The following is an 18970-nucleotide window of genomic DNA, read 5'->3' as shown; positions in this document are numbered from 1 at the left end:
AAGACCTCTAGTGAAGTAAAATCCACTAGAAGCATCCTATTCTAGTTTGAGATGGCTCTGTTAGGAGGATTTTTCTTGCATTAAGCCAAAAGCTGCCTTTCTGCAATTCTCACTTATTATTCTACCCTCTGAACAGTCTCCTCCTTCTCTCACTTAAGAGCTAACTCAAAGGCAGGTACCATTCCCCACCCTCCATCCCATTTCCAACCCCCTGCCCCCACCCCAGTCTTCTCTCCTTTAAGCTGAACACCTCTGCTTCCTTCATGGATCATGATTTCATGGCCCTGCCCCATCCTGGTCATGGTTCCTCTGAATCCCCTCCAGTTTCTAAACGGGAGAGTGTGAAGCAGATTTATGTGGGAAATGTTCTGTTACTACTTTTCTGTTTATAGTGTTTCATTAAATGGCTTTTTTTTTTCAAATGATGGCTTTCATTCATAAGTAGTTTGAATGCTTCAAAAAATCTTAAGCAGGCTTTTAACTCCGGGGTGCATGTCCTTTAAAAGACTTTTCTGTTTGTGTCATTTTGTACCTGAAGCCTGTCATCAACTATATGTTTTTCATTTAACTTACCTGATTTTACTTATGTGGGTATAGTTTAGTTTGTGATGTATACTGTACTTGCAAACATTATAACAGCATTGCTTTAAAAAATTCCAGGACTTAACTTTAAATTGTACTCTTCCCCATCCCTAATATCCACCCATCGGTCCATACTGGACAGGAAGGATGGTTGCATTGGGTTTGACCTAAGAAATGTTTAGGGCTTGGACCCATGCCGTTGGCCAGTTCCACTAATCAATTCCTATACCCTATCCTTTCCAATTTTCATCCTTCCCCCGGCTTTGGAATGGGGGAGGGGAGCATGACTCTTTGCGGGGAGAGTGACTCCTAACTGGAAAAAGGGAAAGGAATAAAGCCGTGGTACTGACCTGTTGTAAATGGTCAGAGCCAGCTGCTGGAGGAACACAGAAAACGGGAGAGGCTGGCCTGGCTGCCTGTGATATATGCAGTGAAGGGGAAGGGAGGAAGTGTTGAAAGAGCTCTTCTGATATGAATGGCCTCTCGGGGTAGATATTGCTAGATTATGCCTCTGGTATCATTAGAAAACACGACTATAAATTAGGCTGTTCTGAAGCATGGGGTGTGTAATAATTAAGTAATAAAAGTCACCACAGGGGTGAAGGAACCAGAAAACAAAAGAGCCACTATTTGTAGATGTACTGCTGGCTTCTGCCTCCACTATAAAAAGATCATCTGGCCATGAGTGGCATTTCAAAGCTGGTGGCTGCTCTCGATTCAGGTGGTGTCCTGCTGAAAGTCTGGCAGCCCAGGGAAGACAAAACAACTTCCCGAAGGGAGGCCTACTTCTACCAAAGAGCATCCTAGCCAGGAGGGTATGGCAGGAGAGAAAACTAGCCTAAGGCGGTCATCTGTTCCTCAAGACCCAGTGCCTGGTGTTGGAATTCATCTATTGGTCTAGATAGACCCTGTCCCAAGCAACTTTGAATATTTTAAAATAGCTATCCTTGTTCAATCTTGTTCTCTCTAAGCCTTCTCTTCCCCAGTTCTATCAATTAATACTCATATGCCATGATCTTGAGACCCTTCACCATCCTGGTTGACCTCCTTGGGACACTCATGAGCTCATCAATGCAATTCCTGAAATGTGGCACCCAGAAATGAACACCAGATGTAGTCTGACCTGGGAAAAGTACAGTGGGACTATACATCTCTCTTTACGTAGTCTAACATCTTTTACTGAATTTACAATCTACTAAAAAAATCTCCAAAATTTTCTTCAAACTGCTGTTGACATCATTAGATACTTCTCCTATCTAGAGAGTTGATCCTTTGAACCCCAGTGTGAAACTTAACATTTGTCCCTTTGTTGTTGTTTAGTCGTGTCAGTCATGTCCAATTCTTGGTGATCTCATTTGGGGTTTTCTTGGCAAAGATACTGTAGTGGTTTGCCATTTCCTTTTCCAGCTCATTTTACAACTGAGGAAACTGAGGCAAACAGGGTTAAGTGACTGGCCCAGGGTCACACAGCTAGTAAGTGTCAGAGGGAAGATTTGAATTCAGGTCTTCCTGACTCCAGGCCTGGCACTCTATCCACTGCTCCACTTTACTGCCCCAACATTTTTCCCTACATTTTATCTTATTAGATTCGTCCTGACATTATAACCTATCTATTCTTTACTCAGAGAGCCTGAGGAAGTGTCTGAGACCATTTACCTTCAAAATAAGGGGGTAGAGTCGGGGGGAAGGAGATAGAGATTAGAAGGAGGCTAATCACCAAATGGTTTTTTTATTCTAAAGTGGATTTTAAGGATGAGATCAGACTGCCAGATGCTGTCAGAGAAATAATCCACCTGGCATTGGGAGCTTAGAGATTTACAAAAGGAGAAGGGGATCCTTGGGGCCTGAAGAATGACTTTCTTGGGGTTGTGAGGTGAAGTGGGAGGAGGACCCTTTCATAAAGTCTGGCTTGGAGACCTTGGATTTAAACTTGTAGCCTGAGTGACTGACCAAGAGCTGATCACATTAGAGCATATAAGAGGGAGTGTTGCTGACTGCGCTACACCTGATATTCTTCCCTGAGATCAAAGTGGCCTGTATCTGAAAGTCTGGGTCTGTGATGCCAGGCTACTGGATGGAGTTGGTGGAAAACAAGCCACTAGGAGCCAGAGATGCTTCAAATGATGTAACTGGGTAAAAGGCTGGCCCGAGGAGTTTAATAACTTACTTCCATAGCTCTTTTTACTTCAAGATGGGTGGGCTGCTTCACAGGCCACTGGCTAAATTTCTGAAGACTTCCCAGGGTTCATCTAATTTTGTGCTTCTCCATCTGCCTGTATCATTGTTGGTACACTGGTGGTGTTGTTGTTGGGCAGGTAGGTGGCTCATTGAATAGAGCTCTCGGCCTGGAGTCAGGAAGACCTGAGTTCAAATCTGGCCTCAGACACTTACTAGCTGTGTGACCCTGGGCAAGTCACTTAATCCTGTTTGCCTCAGTTTCCTCATCTGTAAAATGGGCTAGAGAAGGAACTGGCAAGCTACTCCAGCATCTCTGCCAAGAAAACCCCAAATGGTGTCACAGAGTCAGACACAACTGAAATTACTTACTTCTGTTGTTCTCTTTACCTCAAGATAGGTAGGCTGCTCCATAGGTCACTGACCAAATTTCTGAAGGCTGCCTAGGGTTCATCTGATTTAGTGCTTCCCCATCAGTCTGTATTATTGCTGGTATACTTGTATAGTGTTTTATCATTATTCAACACGTATTTACATAGAGTATGTCCTCTGACTTTGTAAGATAGGCAAGGTAGAAATTATTACCCTTACTTTGCAGATGAAGAAACTGATACATAGCAAGTTTATTAATTTATGTTTTGTCGAGGCAGTTGGGGTTAAATGACTTGGCCAGGGTCACACAGCTAGTAAATGTCATGTGTTTGAAATGACTTACCTAGAGTCCCGCTAGATATTCATAGCAGAATTGAAATTAGAACTCAGGTCCCATAAGCCATATTTGAATGTCCTTTCTAGGATACCATGCTGTCTTTATCAAAAGTAGCATTCTCTTCCTATTCATTGTCCAGCACTAGTTGTAGTCAGGTGCCCAATGAGTCTACAATTTCACGAAGGCAAAAACAATCATCCTTTTCCCTATTTCTCTGCCATTAAGAATTCACTTTGTTAGCAAGCGGTATGGTACAATGGAAGGCACACTTCTTCTGCAGTCAGAGGACCTGGGTTTAAATCTAGTCTCTGGGGTTTACTGTGTGAACTTGGGCAAGTCACTAGACCTCAGTTTCCTCAACTGTAAAATGGGTAGGATTAAACTCGATGGCCCCTGACATTCCTTCCATGTCTAGGTCATCATTCTATGGATTACTGGCCACCAATAGAGACCATCTATAAACTATCCCCCATGATATGGCCACTTATTCTAGGGGCTTCTTCAGGCAGCTTGGATGACCAATGGAGACTCCTCAAGACTCCATGGACCAGAGTCATTTGGGCGCTTGACTGACCTTAACTGAAATGTCTTTTTCCTCCCCTTCTACTTCAAAGGCACACCAGCATGATAACAAGTAGCTGGCTCTTCTGCTCCCTGGTGGCATTCAAACATCCCACTGCATGCAGAAATCATGGAAGAAGGGGGTTGGCATTTGGAATCCAATTTTTCCATGATTCACCAAGTTCTAAATGAAGAATTTTATAGCAGTCAGGAGGGAGATAATGGGAGTGGGTATGACCAACATTTAGTAGATGCCCCCAATAGTTGGCAAACAGGCTGCCCTGCCTGTGTTGTTCCCTAACGCCTACGGATTTCTGAGAACATGGTTGGCCAGCATGTGCTTGAACAGAGGTGGGGTGGAAAGACCCAGCGGTGGGCTTTGCTTTCTCCTAAAACCATGTCTGGGCTCTTTTTTCTAGGCCTTCCACGCCCTTCTTTGATCTGATGCAGCACAAGTACCAGCAGCTATGGATACAGGAACAAAAAGCAGCCCAAAAGGCCATTAAAAAGGAGAAAAAAAACAAGGTAAAGCTAGAAATCACCTTTAACTACAAACTTTTGGGGGAGTTGTGCTGTCATGTATTGTCATCATTGGTGTTTTTCATCCTAGCCTGTCCATGACACTGTTATTCAACAGAAAGCAAGACGCTAATTCAAGCCCTTATGATGCTTGCTTTTGTTGGGAAAGAGTCAAGTTCTTTGTTTCCCGGCTAACTAGAACCGAATACTCCAAAGCTTATTCTTTTGTTATGTCATAATAAGGCTCCTTCCAGTTCCAAGTCCTGTTCTCCTTTTTCTATGTATTATTCTATGTATATTTATGACATAACTTATAATTGTTAGGAGTGCCTTTTCCCTCCCTACTCAATTGTAAGGACTTTGAGGGCATCGTCTAGGTTTTGTTTCATCTTTGTATTCCTCAGCTTCTTCACTGTGATAAAATATTAACTGATGTTAGGAATGATCGATCAAGTGAACTCCCTACTCCCTGAAACGGTCATTTTTTTAGTTCTGATTTCTTAAATACATTTCTCTTTGTATCTAGCAAGCATTTATTAAGTATCTACTATGTGCCGGGTACTCTACTAGGTGTTCGGTATACAAGTATAAAGAATGAAACAATTCCTACTCTCAAGGAGCTTACATTCTTTTAAAAAAAAAAAGTAAATAGTATTTTATTTTTTCCAATTACATGCAAAGACAATTTTCAACATTCATTTTGTGTAAGATTTTGAGTTCCAGTTTTTCTCTTCTCTTCCTTCCCTGCTCCCTAAGCAATCTGATATAGGTTATACACGTACAATCATGTTAAACATATTTCCACATTAGTCATGTTGTGACAGAAGAAACAGAACAAAAAGAAAAAAAACATTAAAAACCCAAAGTAAGTGAAAATAGCATGCTTCGATCTGCATTCAGACTCCATAGTTCTTTCTTTGGATATGGATAGCATTTTTCATCATGAGTGTTTTGGAATTGTCTTGGATCATTGTATTGCTGAAAAGAGCTAAGTCAGTCATAGTTGATCATTGCGCAATGTTGTTGCTGTGTATGATGTTCAAGCAGCTTATGTTCTATTACCCTCCTAAATGCTGAAAGACTGATGGTGAAAGAATGAAACTACTTGCCCTGAGCTAGGGTAGAGATGACTTTTGTATTTCTGAGAAAGCGTTTGTGAAGCAAGTTAAAGAGAACAAATTGTATTAAGGACTTTAAGGAACAATATTCAATATATATCACCCACAGGATGCTGCCAGTTAACAGCTGATTCTTATCTGTTCATTATAGGGAATCTAGAACTAACTGCTAGAATCCATTCATTTTAATATTTATTAAGGGCCTACTATGTGTTATGCATTGTCCTAGACCTTAGGAATACAAAGGCAAAACAAGACATAGTCCTGTCCTGATGAAGCTTACGGTCAACAAATGGCAAATCAGACATATTCACAAACAATTATAATATAAATTATAATACAACAATGCTTCAAAAAGGTACAAACAGAATGTGTGAGAGATTCAAGAAAGGAGAGGATTTCAGTTCAATTTAAAAAGCATTTATTGCGTGTTATATGCTGGGATAGCATGACAAAACAAAACAAAGTTTTTGCCCTCAAAGGGCTTACACTGTACTAGGAGAGATAGAGCTTTTTTTTCTTTTCACCATAGAATCGTGGAACCTCAGAATTGGGAGAGATTTGGAATTCATCTAGTCCAATTACTACCTGAAAAGAAATCCTCCCCTATAATATCCCCAACAAATGGCCATTTCACCTCCAATTAAACACGTCAAGAGGCATGAACTCCCTACCTCCTGAAACAGTCATTTTTAAAGAGTTTTAATTTTTTAAAAATAATTTCCTCTTTATACCTAGCTGATAGCTATCAAACTGTTACTTTTGTCCATAAGTGCTATTTTCTGCTCTTTGGGACTGGGTAGAATAAGCTTCATCCTTCCTCCATATGAAAACTCTTTAAACAATTAAAGACAAATTGTTCAGTCATTTCAGTTGTGTCCAACTCTTCGTGAAACCATTTGAGGTTTTCTTGGCAAAGCTACTAGAGTGGTTTACCATTTCCTCCACTAGCTCATTTTTCAGATGAAAAAACCAAGTGCAAACAGGGTTAAGTGACTTACCCAGGGTCATTTAGTGTCTGAGGCTGGATCTGAACTCACAAAGATGAGTCTTCCCCAAGTCCTCTCTTCTCCAGGCTAAATGTCAATAATTCTTCATATGACGTAGCTTCAAATCTGCTTACCATCCCAGTCTATTAGGAAAGATTGGATTAGCATTTGGTTCACATCTTATAATTGAGAAGGACCGAAGAGGCTCCCACCTCAATATGAATCCCTCCTATTGCATATCCAATGTGGTCATCTACTCTGATGTGGTCTTCTAGCTTTTTCTTGAAGATTTTTGACAGAAGGAATCCACCTTCATTAGAGGCAACCCACTCCATTTTTGGATGGCTCTAATTGTTGGGAAATTTTCCCCTATATCAAAACTGAATTTGTCTTTCTACTACTTCTACATGTTGTTCCTTCTGCCTTCTGAAGCAGAATCAAATAAGTCTAATCCCTATTCCACAAGATAGTCTTTTGCATATTTGAAGAGATTTTGTTCTCCCTAAGCCTTCTCTTCTCCAGCCTAAACATCCTGGTTCCATCAACTAATTCTCATATACCATGATCTTGAGATCCTTCAACATCCTGGTTGCCCTTCTCTGGATACTCTTTAGCTTGTCAATACCATTCTGAAATCTAGCACCCAGAAAGGAACACTAGATGTGGTCTGACCAGGGCCAAGCATAATAGGACTGTACAGTGTCCTAGTCCTAGACACTATGCCTCTCTCTAACTGAAAATTGTTTTTTACTAAGGAATGGATGAGGGTACCTGTCTGAAAATATACATTACTGGCTTGAAAAGCACAATTCTGAGTTCATTCTGTTTTATACTACATTCTAGTTTTTTCCACTGTTAGCTACTAAATAATTTTCTTTTTGTATATAGTCCCATTGCAACAAAGTAATTATTTGTTATACAATATTCCATGTGCTATAAGGCTATATTTGTATTCATGATACTGTTGAGATCTTCTGTAGTATGCACTGGATTTGAGCCCTAGTTCTGACTCTGCTATTTATTTGTTGTGTAACTATAGTTGAATCATTTCATTTCTCTGGTCTTAGGTGTCTTTGTCAATAAAAAATGCTATTTGGAATGCATTTCTCTTTTGTTTTTTTTTTGTTTTTTTTGACAAGGTAATTGGGGTTAAGTAACTTGCCCAGGTTCATACAGCTAATAAGTGTCAAGTATCTGGTCTGAGGACAGATTTGAACTCAGGTCCTCCTGACTCCAGGGCTGGTGCTCTATCCACTGTGCCACGTAGCTGCCCTAAAGGAATGCATTTCTAAATTGTGGCCTAAAAGAATCTGTGTAGCTCAAGGGTAGCAGGAGAGGTAGAAAGCCAGTATTCCTTCCATAAACCTAACATGGCTTCTTTGTATTTGGACATTAGGCAGGGAAACTATAAGAACAATTTATTTTCAATAAATCTTAACATATGTTCTGCTGTATCTATTGAATTCAGCACACATTTTGTATTATTGTGATGAATATAAATTCAGTACCTTTACTGTGCTCATGAACCCTAAAATCCACCACAAGCAAACCATGTTGGATAATCCAGTTATTATATCAGGAGTCTTACAGTGTTCTGTGTACTTACTGTTTTACAACAGAATGCCCAACATACATCATCATAACTGCCAAATATTCAGCTGTGCAGAATAGTATGTTGTAGTGCTTAAGTACAAATGGGAAACATGATTTTAAAAAATAAAAAAGTAAATACTTAAACATAAATTTGTTAGATCATTTAAGTTGATCTGCTTCCTTGGACCCATGGTAACTGTTATTTTCCCAAAACCAATAGAATCAATATACCAAATCACCAGCTCCACTGTGTGAATAATAGATTGCAGTAAATGAGTCCCTTTTCTTAAGAACTTTTCTAGGTTCCTCTACAAACATTATATGGCTTAGAGAACAAGACAACAGGAATTTTCTTGAAGATCAGTGGCCCAAAATGTTTGGTTAAGTATACATGGTCTATATTCACCATTTCCATTTTTAGTTAGGATGTATTTAAATTATTCTCTTCAGTTCATTGTACAGAACAAGCATGAAAGCTCCACTTACACTTCTTGAGAACACTGGACCAGACACCTCTGAAGAACACTTTGTCACCCCAGCCTTTAGCAATCTTCTTCCAGCAGTCAGTTATCCCAATGGGTGTGATATTAGCTCTTCTTTGCCCAAACTGCATCATGCTGCCTTAGTGTATCAAAGGCACAGGAGACCACACCTGTTACAGCAGTCACTGTTAGTGCAATCATCCAACTTGCCACAATATGAGTGTTCTTAGGCTCCAGGGGCATATTTTTTGCTGTATCACAGATTCCAAAGTAGGCTTCTCTAAAGATAATAATACCTTGCACTGCGACATTGAAACCTTGATTTTGCTAAGTCATTTTTCAGTCATATCTGACTCTTTGTGACCCCATTTGAAGTTTTTCTTTGCAAAGATACTGGAATGGTTTGCCATGTCCTTCTCTTGGTCATTTTACAGATGAGGAAACTGAGGCAAACAGGGTTAAGTGAATTGCCCAGGGTCAACCTAGCTAGTTAAGTGTCTGAAGCTGGATTTGAACTTAGGAAGATGAGTCTTCCCTGACTTCGGGTCCAGCATTCTAGCCACTTCGCCACCCAGCTGCCTTGAAAACTTGATACAAGCCACAAATTCCATCATACTTGATGATCTTCACAAGACAGTCTCCCAGGCCTTCAAATTCTCACTAGTGCCAGATCCCCCAACATCAGATGCTGAGCAGAATCCAAAGGGTAGAGAGAAGTGACTTTGGCTGCACCAACAGAGGCAAGATTATCAGCAAAATACCTCTAAAACTGTGTGTGCTTGTCCACTCCTCCAAAAATCACCTACTTACTTATCCTTAAAGGCAAAGTTAAGAGCCTGGGTAGGGAAATATCTGATGACATTTACTGAGTTTCTTTGCCAGAAGGAAAGCACTGCTTGTTCCTTTAGAATTTGGACTACACGATCCATTATGACTTTATACTGCTTATCAGTAGCAATTTGTTAACTTGCATGTTGTACCTACAATAATGGTTTGACTCTCTTGATGGGAGCCACTGTGATCTTGGAGACAGCAGTGGTAACAGCAGCAATGCCACCATTGAAGGAGTTCTTGGTGAAGAAATTGGCCTGTTCTGTCATGTTTACAGAGGAGGCAGGTGGTGGACTTGGAGGGCAGAGCTGGTATGAGGGGGCTAAAAGCTATGGAACATATTGCTGCCTGCATAATCCTGTGTTATAGCTCAAACTAAAACGCAACTTTGCCTCTCTTAATGTAACCTAAGATCTCATATTGACTTTACAATTCACTAAAACCCTAAGGGGTTTTTTTTCAGACAAACTGCTATCGACATTGTTAAATGCCTCCCTCATCTTGTACTTGTGAAGCTGATCTCTTGAATTCATGTGTAAGACTTAACATTTGTCACCATGAAATTTTAGCTTACTAGATTTGTCCCCTTATTCTAGGCTGTTGAGATCTCTTTTTTTGGATCTTGACTTTCATCTAGTGTATTAGTTATTCTTTTCAGCACTGAGTTTTCTTCAAATTTAAGTAAATATACCATCTATGCCTTTATCCTAAGTCATTAATAAAAATACAAAGCAACACAGGGCCAACCACTGATCCCTGGAATACTCCAGGAAAACCTTAGCCTACCAAGTTGATATTGAATCAACAAGAAGTACTCTTTGAATCCTCCCAGTTAACTGGTTCTGAATCTACCTAGTAATATGATTGTGTAACCCAGGTTTTTCCATCTTATCCACAAAAATACGGGAGATTTTGCCAAAATCTTTTGCTAAAACAAAGTAAATAAAGTAGGCAGCATTCCCTTCATGGGTCACTCCAATAATCCTATCAAAAAAGGAAATGAGATTAGCTTGGCACAATATGATCTATTCTTCATGATGCCATGCTGGCCTTCTGTATTCACTGCTTCCTTTTTCTGGATGTCAATTAACTGTCCTTTGAATAATATGTTGTAGAATAAATATGTTACTGATAATCAAAGTTAAGGACTCTGGCCTAACATTTGCAAACTATGTTCTCATTCCACTTCCCCCCACTTAAACAAATCAGAACATGTACTTTTCTGAAGTGGAAAGAGCACTAGAATGGGAATTAGAAAGACCTTCATTTGTGCTATGCTGTTGCTGTTATTGAGTTGTATCTGACTCTTCATGGCCCCTTTCAGGGTTTCTTGACAAAGATACTGGAGTGGTTTACCATTTTACAGATGAGGAAACTGAGGTAAACAGGGTTAAGTGACTTGCCCAGGGTCACATAGCTAGTAGGTATGTGAGGCCAGATTTGAACTCAGGTCTTCCTGATTCCAGGCCTGGTACTTTATCCACTGTGCCACCTAGCTGCCCATTTATCCCATTACCTTCTGTCTTTTGTGATTGTCCTTTTAAAACCCAAGTTGGTTAATGAGTTTCCTGAGCTTCCACATAAGTCTCTTTGAACAACTTTCTTTCCTCCTCCTTGTAATTGTTTTTATTTGTGTCTTCAGAATTTCAATCCTGAGAGCTTCTCATACTTACTGAGCTGACTTCCCCTATAGAATTTTGTCATAATATTACATGTTTCTTTAGTTCATCTTACTTATAAGCTATTGTGAGCATTTATTCATGGACATCTGATGCCATGAGTTTTGTTGTTGGCTCATTTCTTGGATTTTTGTCTCCTGTGAGTTCATGAGCATCTTTACTGCTATTTCTCTTTTTTCTCCTGTATTATAGTTACCTTCCTTCCCATAATGCATAGGCAATTTTCTCTCCATTCCCTCTGTTCTAATTTAAAGCTCTTGATTAGATTTGTAAGACTCTAGTCACACATATAATTACCAGCCCTTCCTTGTTAAGTGCACTCCATTCCTGGCCAGGAGCCTATCATTCTTATATTTTAAACTTTTATGTAGAAATCCTAATTCTCTTCTCAAACATCATCTTTTAACCAACTGGACACTTCACACATTTGCCTTTCTGTTCTGAAGTAGGGATGAAAACATTACCTATGCCAACTTCCAGATTTCTCAGTTTCCTTTGTTGGATCTTCATGGAGGTCATACCTACTGAAGGTAGGTATACCCAAGGACTCTCTTCTAGGCCTTCTTCTCTTCTTTCTCTCTATGATTTCACTTGGTTTCGATTATCATCTCTATGCCGGTAATTCTCAGATCTCACCTCTCTTCTGACCTTCAGATTTGCATTTTCAACTACCTAGTAGATGTCTAAAACTGGATGTCCTGTAGATATCTTAAACTCAATATGTCTAAAATTGAACTCATTATATTTTCCCTATACCCTCCCTAATTCTGAACTTCCCTATTTTTATTGAGGCCATCATCATCCTCTTAGTCACCCAGGCTCACAATCTAGGGGTCATCTTTGATTCCTCACTCTTTCTCACCCCCATATCCAATCCATCACCATGGCATCTCTTGTATATGTCTCCTTCACTCTGACGTTGCCACCACCCTGGTGCAGACCCTCATCATTTCATCCGTGGACTATTGCAATAGCCTGCTGATTGGTCTCCTAGTTTCTCTCCACTCCAGTTGTCAGATTAATCTTCCTAATGCTCAGATCTGACCAGGTCACCCTCCCTCCTTTTTCAACAAACTCTGGTGGCTCCCTATCACCTCCCAGATCGAATATGAAATCCTCTATTTGGCTTTCAGAAACTTTTACAACCTGGCTCCTACCTACCTTTGTAGTCTTTTTAGACCTTACTCCCCTTTGTATACCCTGTGATCTAGTGACACCGGCCTCCTAACTGCTCCTCACATAAAACACTCCATCATCAGAAAGGACATTTTTACTGACTGTTCTCCATGCCTGGAATGCTCTTCCTTTTTAATCTCTGCCTCCTGGCTTTCCTATTTTTCTTTAAGTCCCAGATAAAATCCCATATTCTTCAAGAAGCCTTTCCTGATATCTTTTAATGCTCATATCTTCCTTCTATTCCCTATCTCCAGTTTATCCTGTATATATTTTGTTCATACATAGTTGATTGCATGTTGTCTCCATTAGCCTATGAGCATCTTGAGAGCAGGAAGAGTTTCTTTGGGGGGTGGGGTTTCCCCTTTCTTTGTATCTCCAATGCTTTAGCACACTTACAATATAGTAGGTGCTTAATAAATGTCTATTGACTGACTGACTGACCAACTGAAATTTAACATTTCCTTCTGTTATTTAAAAGGAATATTCTGAGAAGGAATCCACAGACTTCATGAGATTGACTGAGCAAGATCTTTAGTCCTTTGTTGTTGTCACTAGCTAAAGTTATTGTTCATCTATGAAAGCAATAAAATGGCATTTCCTTCTTTAAAAATTCTGTAATTCAGGGGCGGCTAGGTGGGGCAGTGGATAGAGCACTGGCCCTGGAGTCAGGAGGACCTGAGTTCAAATCTGTCCTCAGACACATAGTACTTCCTAGCTGTGTGACTCTGGGCAAGTCACTTAACCCCAATTGCCTCACTTTAAAAAAAAAATTCTGTAATTCATATCTCTCAGTAATTCAAACTAACCTCTCCATTTAGTTCAAATTAATGATAATAATACTCACATTTCTCTACGTAACCCATGGCTTAGAAGTGGTGTACCTGTGCTCATCAGTGAGACTCCTAAATTACCCTCTTCTTTACATATGAACCAAGTTAAATTTGGGGGGAACTTCTCTCTGTTAACATCAGTATATCTCAGTTTTGCTTCTACCCAGAACTAATCTATGGGAACATTTAAATTTGGTTCATTTTTAGCTCTCTCCTAGTTGACGTTCATTACCTACAACAATAAACTCCTAGTAACATATGAACATAAACATACTTATTCAAAACTATTTTTTATCTAGACCTATGATCTCTTTGGCATAAGCAGCTCACAGTGAGGAAATTTCCTACATCAAGGCAAGACTGCAACAGTTCTTCAACTTACAGTGTTAGAGAGTTTCTGGGACATCTGTAAGGACAAGTGACTTGCCCAGGGTCATACAGTCAGTTTATATCAGAGATAGGATATGAACCTAGTCAGGTCTTCCTGACTTTGAGGCTGATTTTCTATCCATTATGTTATGCTGACTCTCATTACAAAATGTAACGAACAGAAACCGGGCTCATACCCAAGTCCCATAATCAAAGGAAGACTGCCAGTTTCCTCAATCTCACATAAAAAAGATTCATAATACTGATAGGGAAAGTCCCAGGAGTATGAATGAAGTTGGGAATTTAGGGAAGACAACATCTGCATCTTGCCACTCACCTTCTTCTTATTGGTTCTGATTGAGCCCTCATTCTGGCACCCCCTAAGCACACAATCTGCATACCATCTCTCCCATCTCCTCATCCTTGAAGGTCTTTAAATGGCACCATCAGGCCATAACAGCTTATGAAATAAGTACCCTTGCTTATCTCAGGAATCCTGGGCACTTGCCCAATAGCCCTTGCCTCTTCTTCCTTGCCATCATCACTTGGGAGCCTCCAATACCTCTACAGGTATTGTATCAAAAGGTAGCCATCTTCTTTCCTCCAAGTACTTCCAGCCAATCAGTGCCTGTCCCTTGAGCCAAAAAAGCATTGTGGGAAAGCAAATCTTTCTGTCATCTATTGGTGACCCATGTCTACTATTCATACAGTTGTTCACCAATGTTCTAACCATATTCTTTTTCTCTCTTATTAGAAAGATCCCACACTATTGCTTACTTAAGATTGAGTTCCATTCCTTAACAAAAAATGTGTTTAATGTTCTTGGAGTAGGGTGGGAATGTGAAGGGAAGGTAGTTCTCCTCAAAGAACATTCTCTGAAGTTCTAAAAAGAGGCAACACAAAATTCAGTAGCTAGCAAGACTCAAGCCTCAAAAACTAATCAACTCAACTGGACAGAATACCATTTCCCCCAATGGACATATTGACCAGCATGAGAATAAGTCTACTGTCTCTGCTCCTTGGCTTTTTCTATCTAATGCTATCCTCAGGAGTCTGAAAAGCCAGCCCATTAAAGAATGGAATACCATAATAACATTTTAGAGTAGCCAATGACTAGTTTATTAGTTAATGGCTCAAGGAAGAGTTGAGTTAATGTGGTAATGACCAGTTTCAATAGGACGATTGTCATCACAAACTATGTTTTATGGCTCAAATGAGAAAGCCCAGTTTTTTAAATTAGCAGTTATTTCAAGGCTACCCAGACTGGTGTGTTAAAAATCCATGGATACCTGCTCAGGACTGATTTCCTAGTCTCCCACTGAGATAGCCTCTCATCAAGCTTCTCTCAGTTTTACAATGTAGGTATCTAAATAGAAAAACAATGTTGGGGTGGTAGGTGAGGGAGACTGTGCCATCAGTTCAGCTCTGCTCCTAACTGGCTGTGCTAATTTGGGCAAGTCACTTTGTATCCTTGTGCCTTTTCCAGGTATAAAATAAAAAAGGTAGAATAAGTGATTTCTAACATTGAGAATTCTGGATATATGTTATTGTGGCCTCACGAATTGTGGCAACTAGTGATGAAGTGAATAGAGCATTGGGCCTGGAATCAGACCTTAAATACTTACTAGTTTTGTTATCCTTGGCAATTCAGTCACATAAACTTTGTCTGCCTCAGTTTCCTCAACTGTCAAATGAGGACAATAAGAGCACATGAGGATAATAACAAACACACACTTCACCAAGTTGTTGTGAGGATCAGATGAGATAATATTTGTAAAGTGCCTGACACACAACAGACACTTAATGAATCTTTTTTTTTTAACTTTCCTTTTCCCATTCATAAATAGCCCTGTACCATCTGTCTCTAAGTCAGGAATGATACAGCATAATATCACAATCTAGGAATGCCACAGTAGTGAGCCAGAACATTGTTGCAGTGCTTTTAGATTTTTTTGTTCTTATTCTGAATTTAACAAACACAAAGAAAACTGACATTTCCATATTCAAAGTAGAACAGAAAAAGAGGATTATGTGTGAAAATGTGAGTCTCTACTATGTATAGGTTGCTTTTTAAAATGTGGATATTAAATTCAACATATTATTTTCAAAGCTGTCCTGCTTGCCTGTGTTTCATTCTGAACTTCATTCAATTCTCTTTTGGGCATTCAAAAAAATATTTCAGTGATCCTCCCCCTCCCCCTCCTTCTCCCCCTCCCCCTCCCCCTCCTCCTTCCATCTCCTTCCTCCTCTTCTTTTCTCCTTCTCCTTCTCCTTCTTCTCCTTCTCCTTCTCCTCCTCCTCCTCCTCCTTCTTCTTCCCCACTCCCTCCCCAAATACAAAGAGAAATTAGTCCTTGCAACAAATTGCTTTTTAACTTTTGTACAGAGTCATACACTCCTAAACTTAGAAGAGACCTTAGAGGTAATCTTGTCCATCTCCTTGTCCAATGAATGACTCTCTTCTATAGCATTCCAAACAAATGGTCATTCAAAGGAAAACACCTTATCTCATTCAATCCAACCAGGAGAGAAAGGGTATTGGTAGAAGTGGTGAGCACTTTGGGCAAACTGATGAAATAGTCACATATATTTGTTCCCAGGACTGGGTTAAAAGTCACCAAAGACTTTAAGCAGAAGTTACTAGGCTGAAATAAGGAATTTAGAGTGGCGTTACCCCAAATACCATTTCAGATGAATCTGAGTAAAACATTAGTACACTTGCTGTTAAACTCATTCCTGGCTAAAGTTACACAATTATATTCTTGAAACATAGAAGACTATCTATCCATCCAAAGTATTTGCAAATCATTTGTAAACAGATTCATGGGGATGATATATCACCTCCTTAAACAGGTGGTAGTGATAAAGGCAGGGAGGGCATATGCGAAATGGAAAGAGGAATACAACCTAATTCCAAAATGGATTTGGACTGAGAGGAATTTTGTTCAAGTCTCAGACTTGTTACCACCTGTGTAAGATCAGTAGGATTTTAGGATCATAGATCTAAAGTGGAAAGGGATCTTAGAGTCAATTGAATACAATCCCTTCACTTTACAAATGAGGAAGCTAAGGCACAGAGAGGTTAAGTGGCTTGTCCACTTAAAGGCAACTAGGTCGCATAATGGATAGAGCATTGGGCCTGGTTTTAAGTTCAAATCTGGCCTCTGACACTCATTAGCCCTGTAACTTGGGCAAAAAAACTTAGCATCCATCTGCCTCAGTTTCCTTAACTGTAACAGAGATAGTGCATATCTTCTAGGGTTGTTGTGAGGATCAGATGAGATAGTATTTGTAAAGCACTTAGCACAGTGTCTAGCACGTAGTAGACACTTAATTTGTTTTCTTCCCTCTCTCCCTTTCTCTCTTTCTTCCTCACTTCCTCTCTCCTTTTTCTTCTTTCCTTCCTTCCTTCTTTCCTTGTCCAGGATCATGCAGCTAGTAAGTGTCTGAGGCAGTATTTGAACCCAGGGTGTCCAGACTTCAACCATACATCCTTTCTGGAATTTCATAAAATGAGAGGGCAGGACTGAGTAATTTCTGACATCCCTTCCAACCTTAAATCTTATAATCTCAACCAGTATTTATTAAATGGGCATGTTATGTGCCCATAACCTTAGAAAGGGTTTGAACAGAGACAGAAGTATGTGAAGGGCCCCTGCACTCAAGAAGCTTGTAATCTTTTAGGAAAGAAATGACTTACCCATATAAAATAATTAGAAATAATAAAAGAGTATTACTACCACCAAGCAGGGCTGCATGGAGCAGTGGATAGAGTGCTGGGCCTAGAGTCAAGAAGACCAGGACTCAAATTTGGCCTAAGAGACTTACTAGCTGTGTGACCCTGAGCAAGTCACTTAACCCTGTTTGCTCAGTTTCCTCAATGAGCTGGAGAAGGAAATGGCAAACCACTGCAGTATCTCTGCCAAGAGAACCCCTAATGGCATGACAAAGGGTCAAACATAGCTGAAAATGACTGAACAATGACAACAACGATACTATTCAATATCACAGAAGTTATTGTTGATAGGCTGTACTTTGGGGGAAGAAAAGGAGTATCAGATTTGGTTGTTGCCCACAAAGAGTTTATACTAAGTCTGATATAAACAAGTGCCAAATTATATGAAACAATTAATGCTGCTGTTTGGCAGGAAGAGAAGTGGTCATATGGGCTAGAGTTATCCAAAGGGCTGTTTCAAAGTCAGATGCACTCTCCCAGGATGCCAGACCACTAAACAAGTTTCCGCAGAGATAGGGGATAGGCCATTGTTCACCTTTCCCATCATAGCCCATCCTTACCCCATTGTCTGATACCCACTCCAAAACCACTGAGCTACCCGAGGACCACCTGGGTCAGTCTTCTACAAACCCTGATGTTATTGTCTTTGGCACCCTTAGTCTTCTCATATGGGACTGTGGCTTTTCCTTTTGGTGGCATTCTGGAAAACAGAAGCTCTGTAATCAAATCCTATTGCTGTCACTTACTATCTATGTGACTTTGGTCAAGTCACTTAACTTCTTTAGACCTCCATTTTGTTAGACTAGATGGTCTCTAACAATAATGGTGATAGCTAACATTTACATTGTACTCACTTTGTGGCAGATGCCATGCTAAGTGCTTTACAATTATCTCATTTGATTCTTACAACCTGGGTGGGGAGGGAGGCTGTTGAGGGTGGGTAGGTGCTGTTATTATCCCCATTTTACAGATGAGGAAACTGAGGCAAACAGAGGTTAAGTGACACAGCTAGCAAGTGACTGAGAACAAATTTGAACCCTTGTCTTCTTGACTGCAGACCCAGTACTCTATTCACTGTGCCACCTAGTTGCCACAAGGTACCTCTAAGGTACCTCACAGCTCTAAATCTATGATCTCTCCTCACTCTACTCAGGAATTTAGTGTCCTTCCTTCTCCCTTGCCCTCTTATCCAAATCTTTTCTTAAATCACGTTTTCTGAAACTCATTGACAATAAAACTTCCACTGACTAATTGACTCACTGTCCAAAGTCTGATACCCAAGCTGAAGAGTCCCATTATCCCAAGTTTATCTACTCCCTTCCCCCAACTAAAATTTCCATTCTCTCAGAGTGGGTGTTAAGAGGAAAATAATCTGGTTACTTGATTAAAGTAATTCACATTAAGGTCTGAATGATTAATAAGCTTGAACAATCCCAGATAATAATTGCATTTTAAAAGAAGATCTTGTTAACCCAATGAATGTCTAATGGGTAGAGTGTATCATTTGAGCAGAGGGGACCTTCTCAGTCAACACCCCCCTCACCTTCTGACATAGCTTTCCTACCTCCAAACCAAGGAAACAAAACACCCCTTTGGAACTCTACTTCTGAAATATCATCAAC

General features: G+C 40.0%; 1 protein-coding gene and 1 pseudogene across 2 annotated transcripts in view; one reads left to right on the top strand and one right to left on the bottom strand.

The window, feature by feature from the left end:
- CFAP77 (cilia and flagella associated protein 77) overlaps positions 1-18970 on the top strand; it is a 181950-nt gene that overhangs the window by 122405 nt on the left and 40575 nt on the right. For both annotated transcript variants that reach the window (XM_020973544.2, XM_020973545.2), the window contains exon 4: positions 4447-4552. In XM_020973544.2, coding sequence (XP_020829203.1) covers positions 4447-4552 — 106 coding nt within the window. The remainder of the gene's footprint in view (positions 1-4446; positions 4553-18970) is intronic.
- Positions 8679-9828, bottom strand: LOC110198915 (ADP/ATP translocase 3-like; annotated as a pseudogene).

The sequence above is a fragment of the Phascolarctos cinereus genome, unplaced genomic scaffold (assembly GCF_003287225.1).
Source record: "Phascolarctos cinereus isolate Bilbo 61053 unplaced genomic scaffold, phaCin_HiC Scaffold_2;HRSCAF=192, whole genome shotgun sequence".
Taxonomy (NCBI): Eukaryota; Metazoa; Chordata; class Mammalia; order Diprotodontia; family Phascolarctidae; genus Phascolarctos; species Phascolarctos cinereus.
The sequence above is the reverse complement of the archived record's forward strand: the minus strand, read 5'-3'. Positions and strand labels throughout refer to the sequence as shown.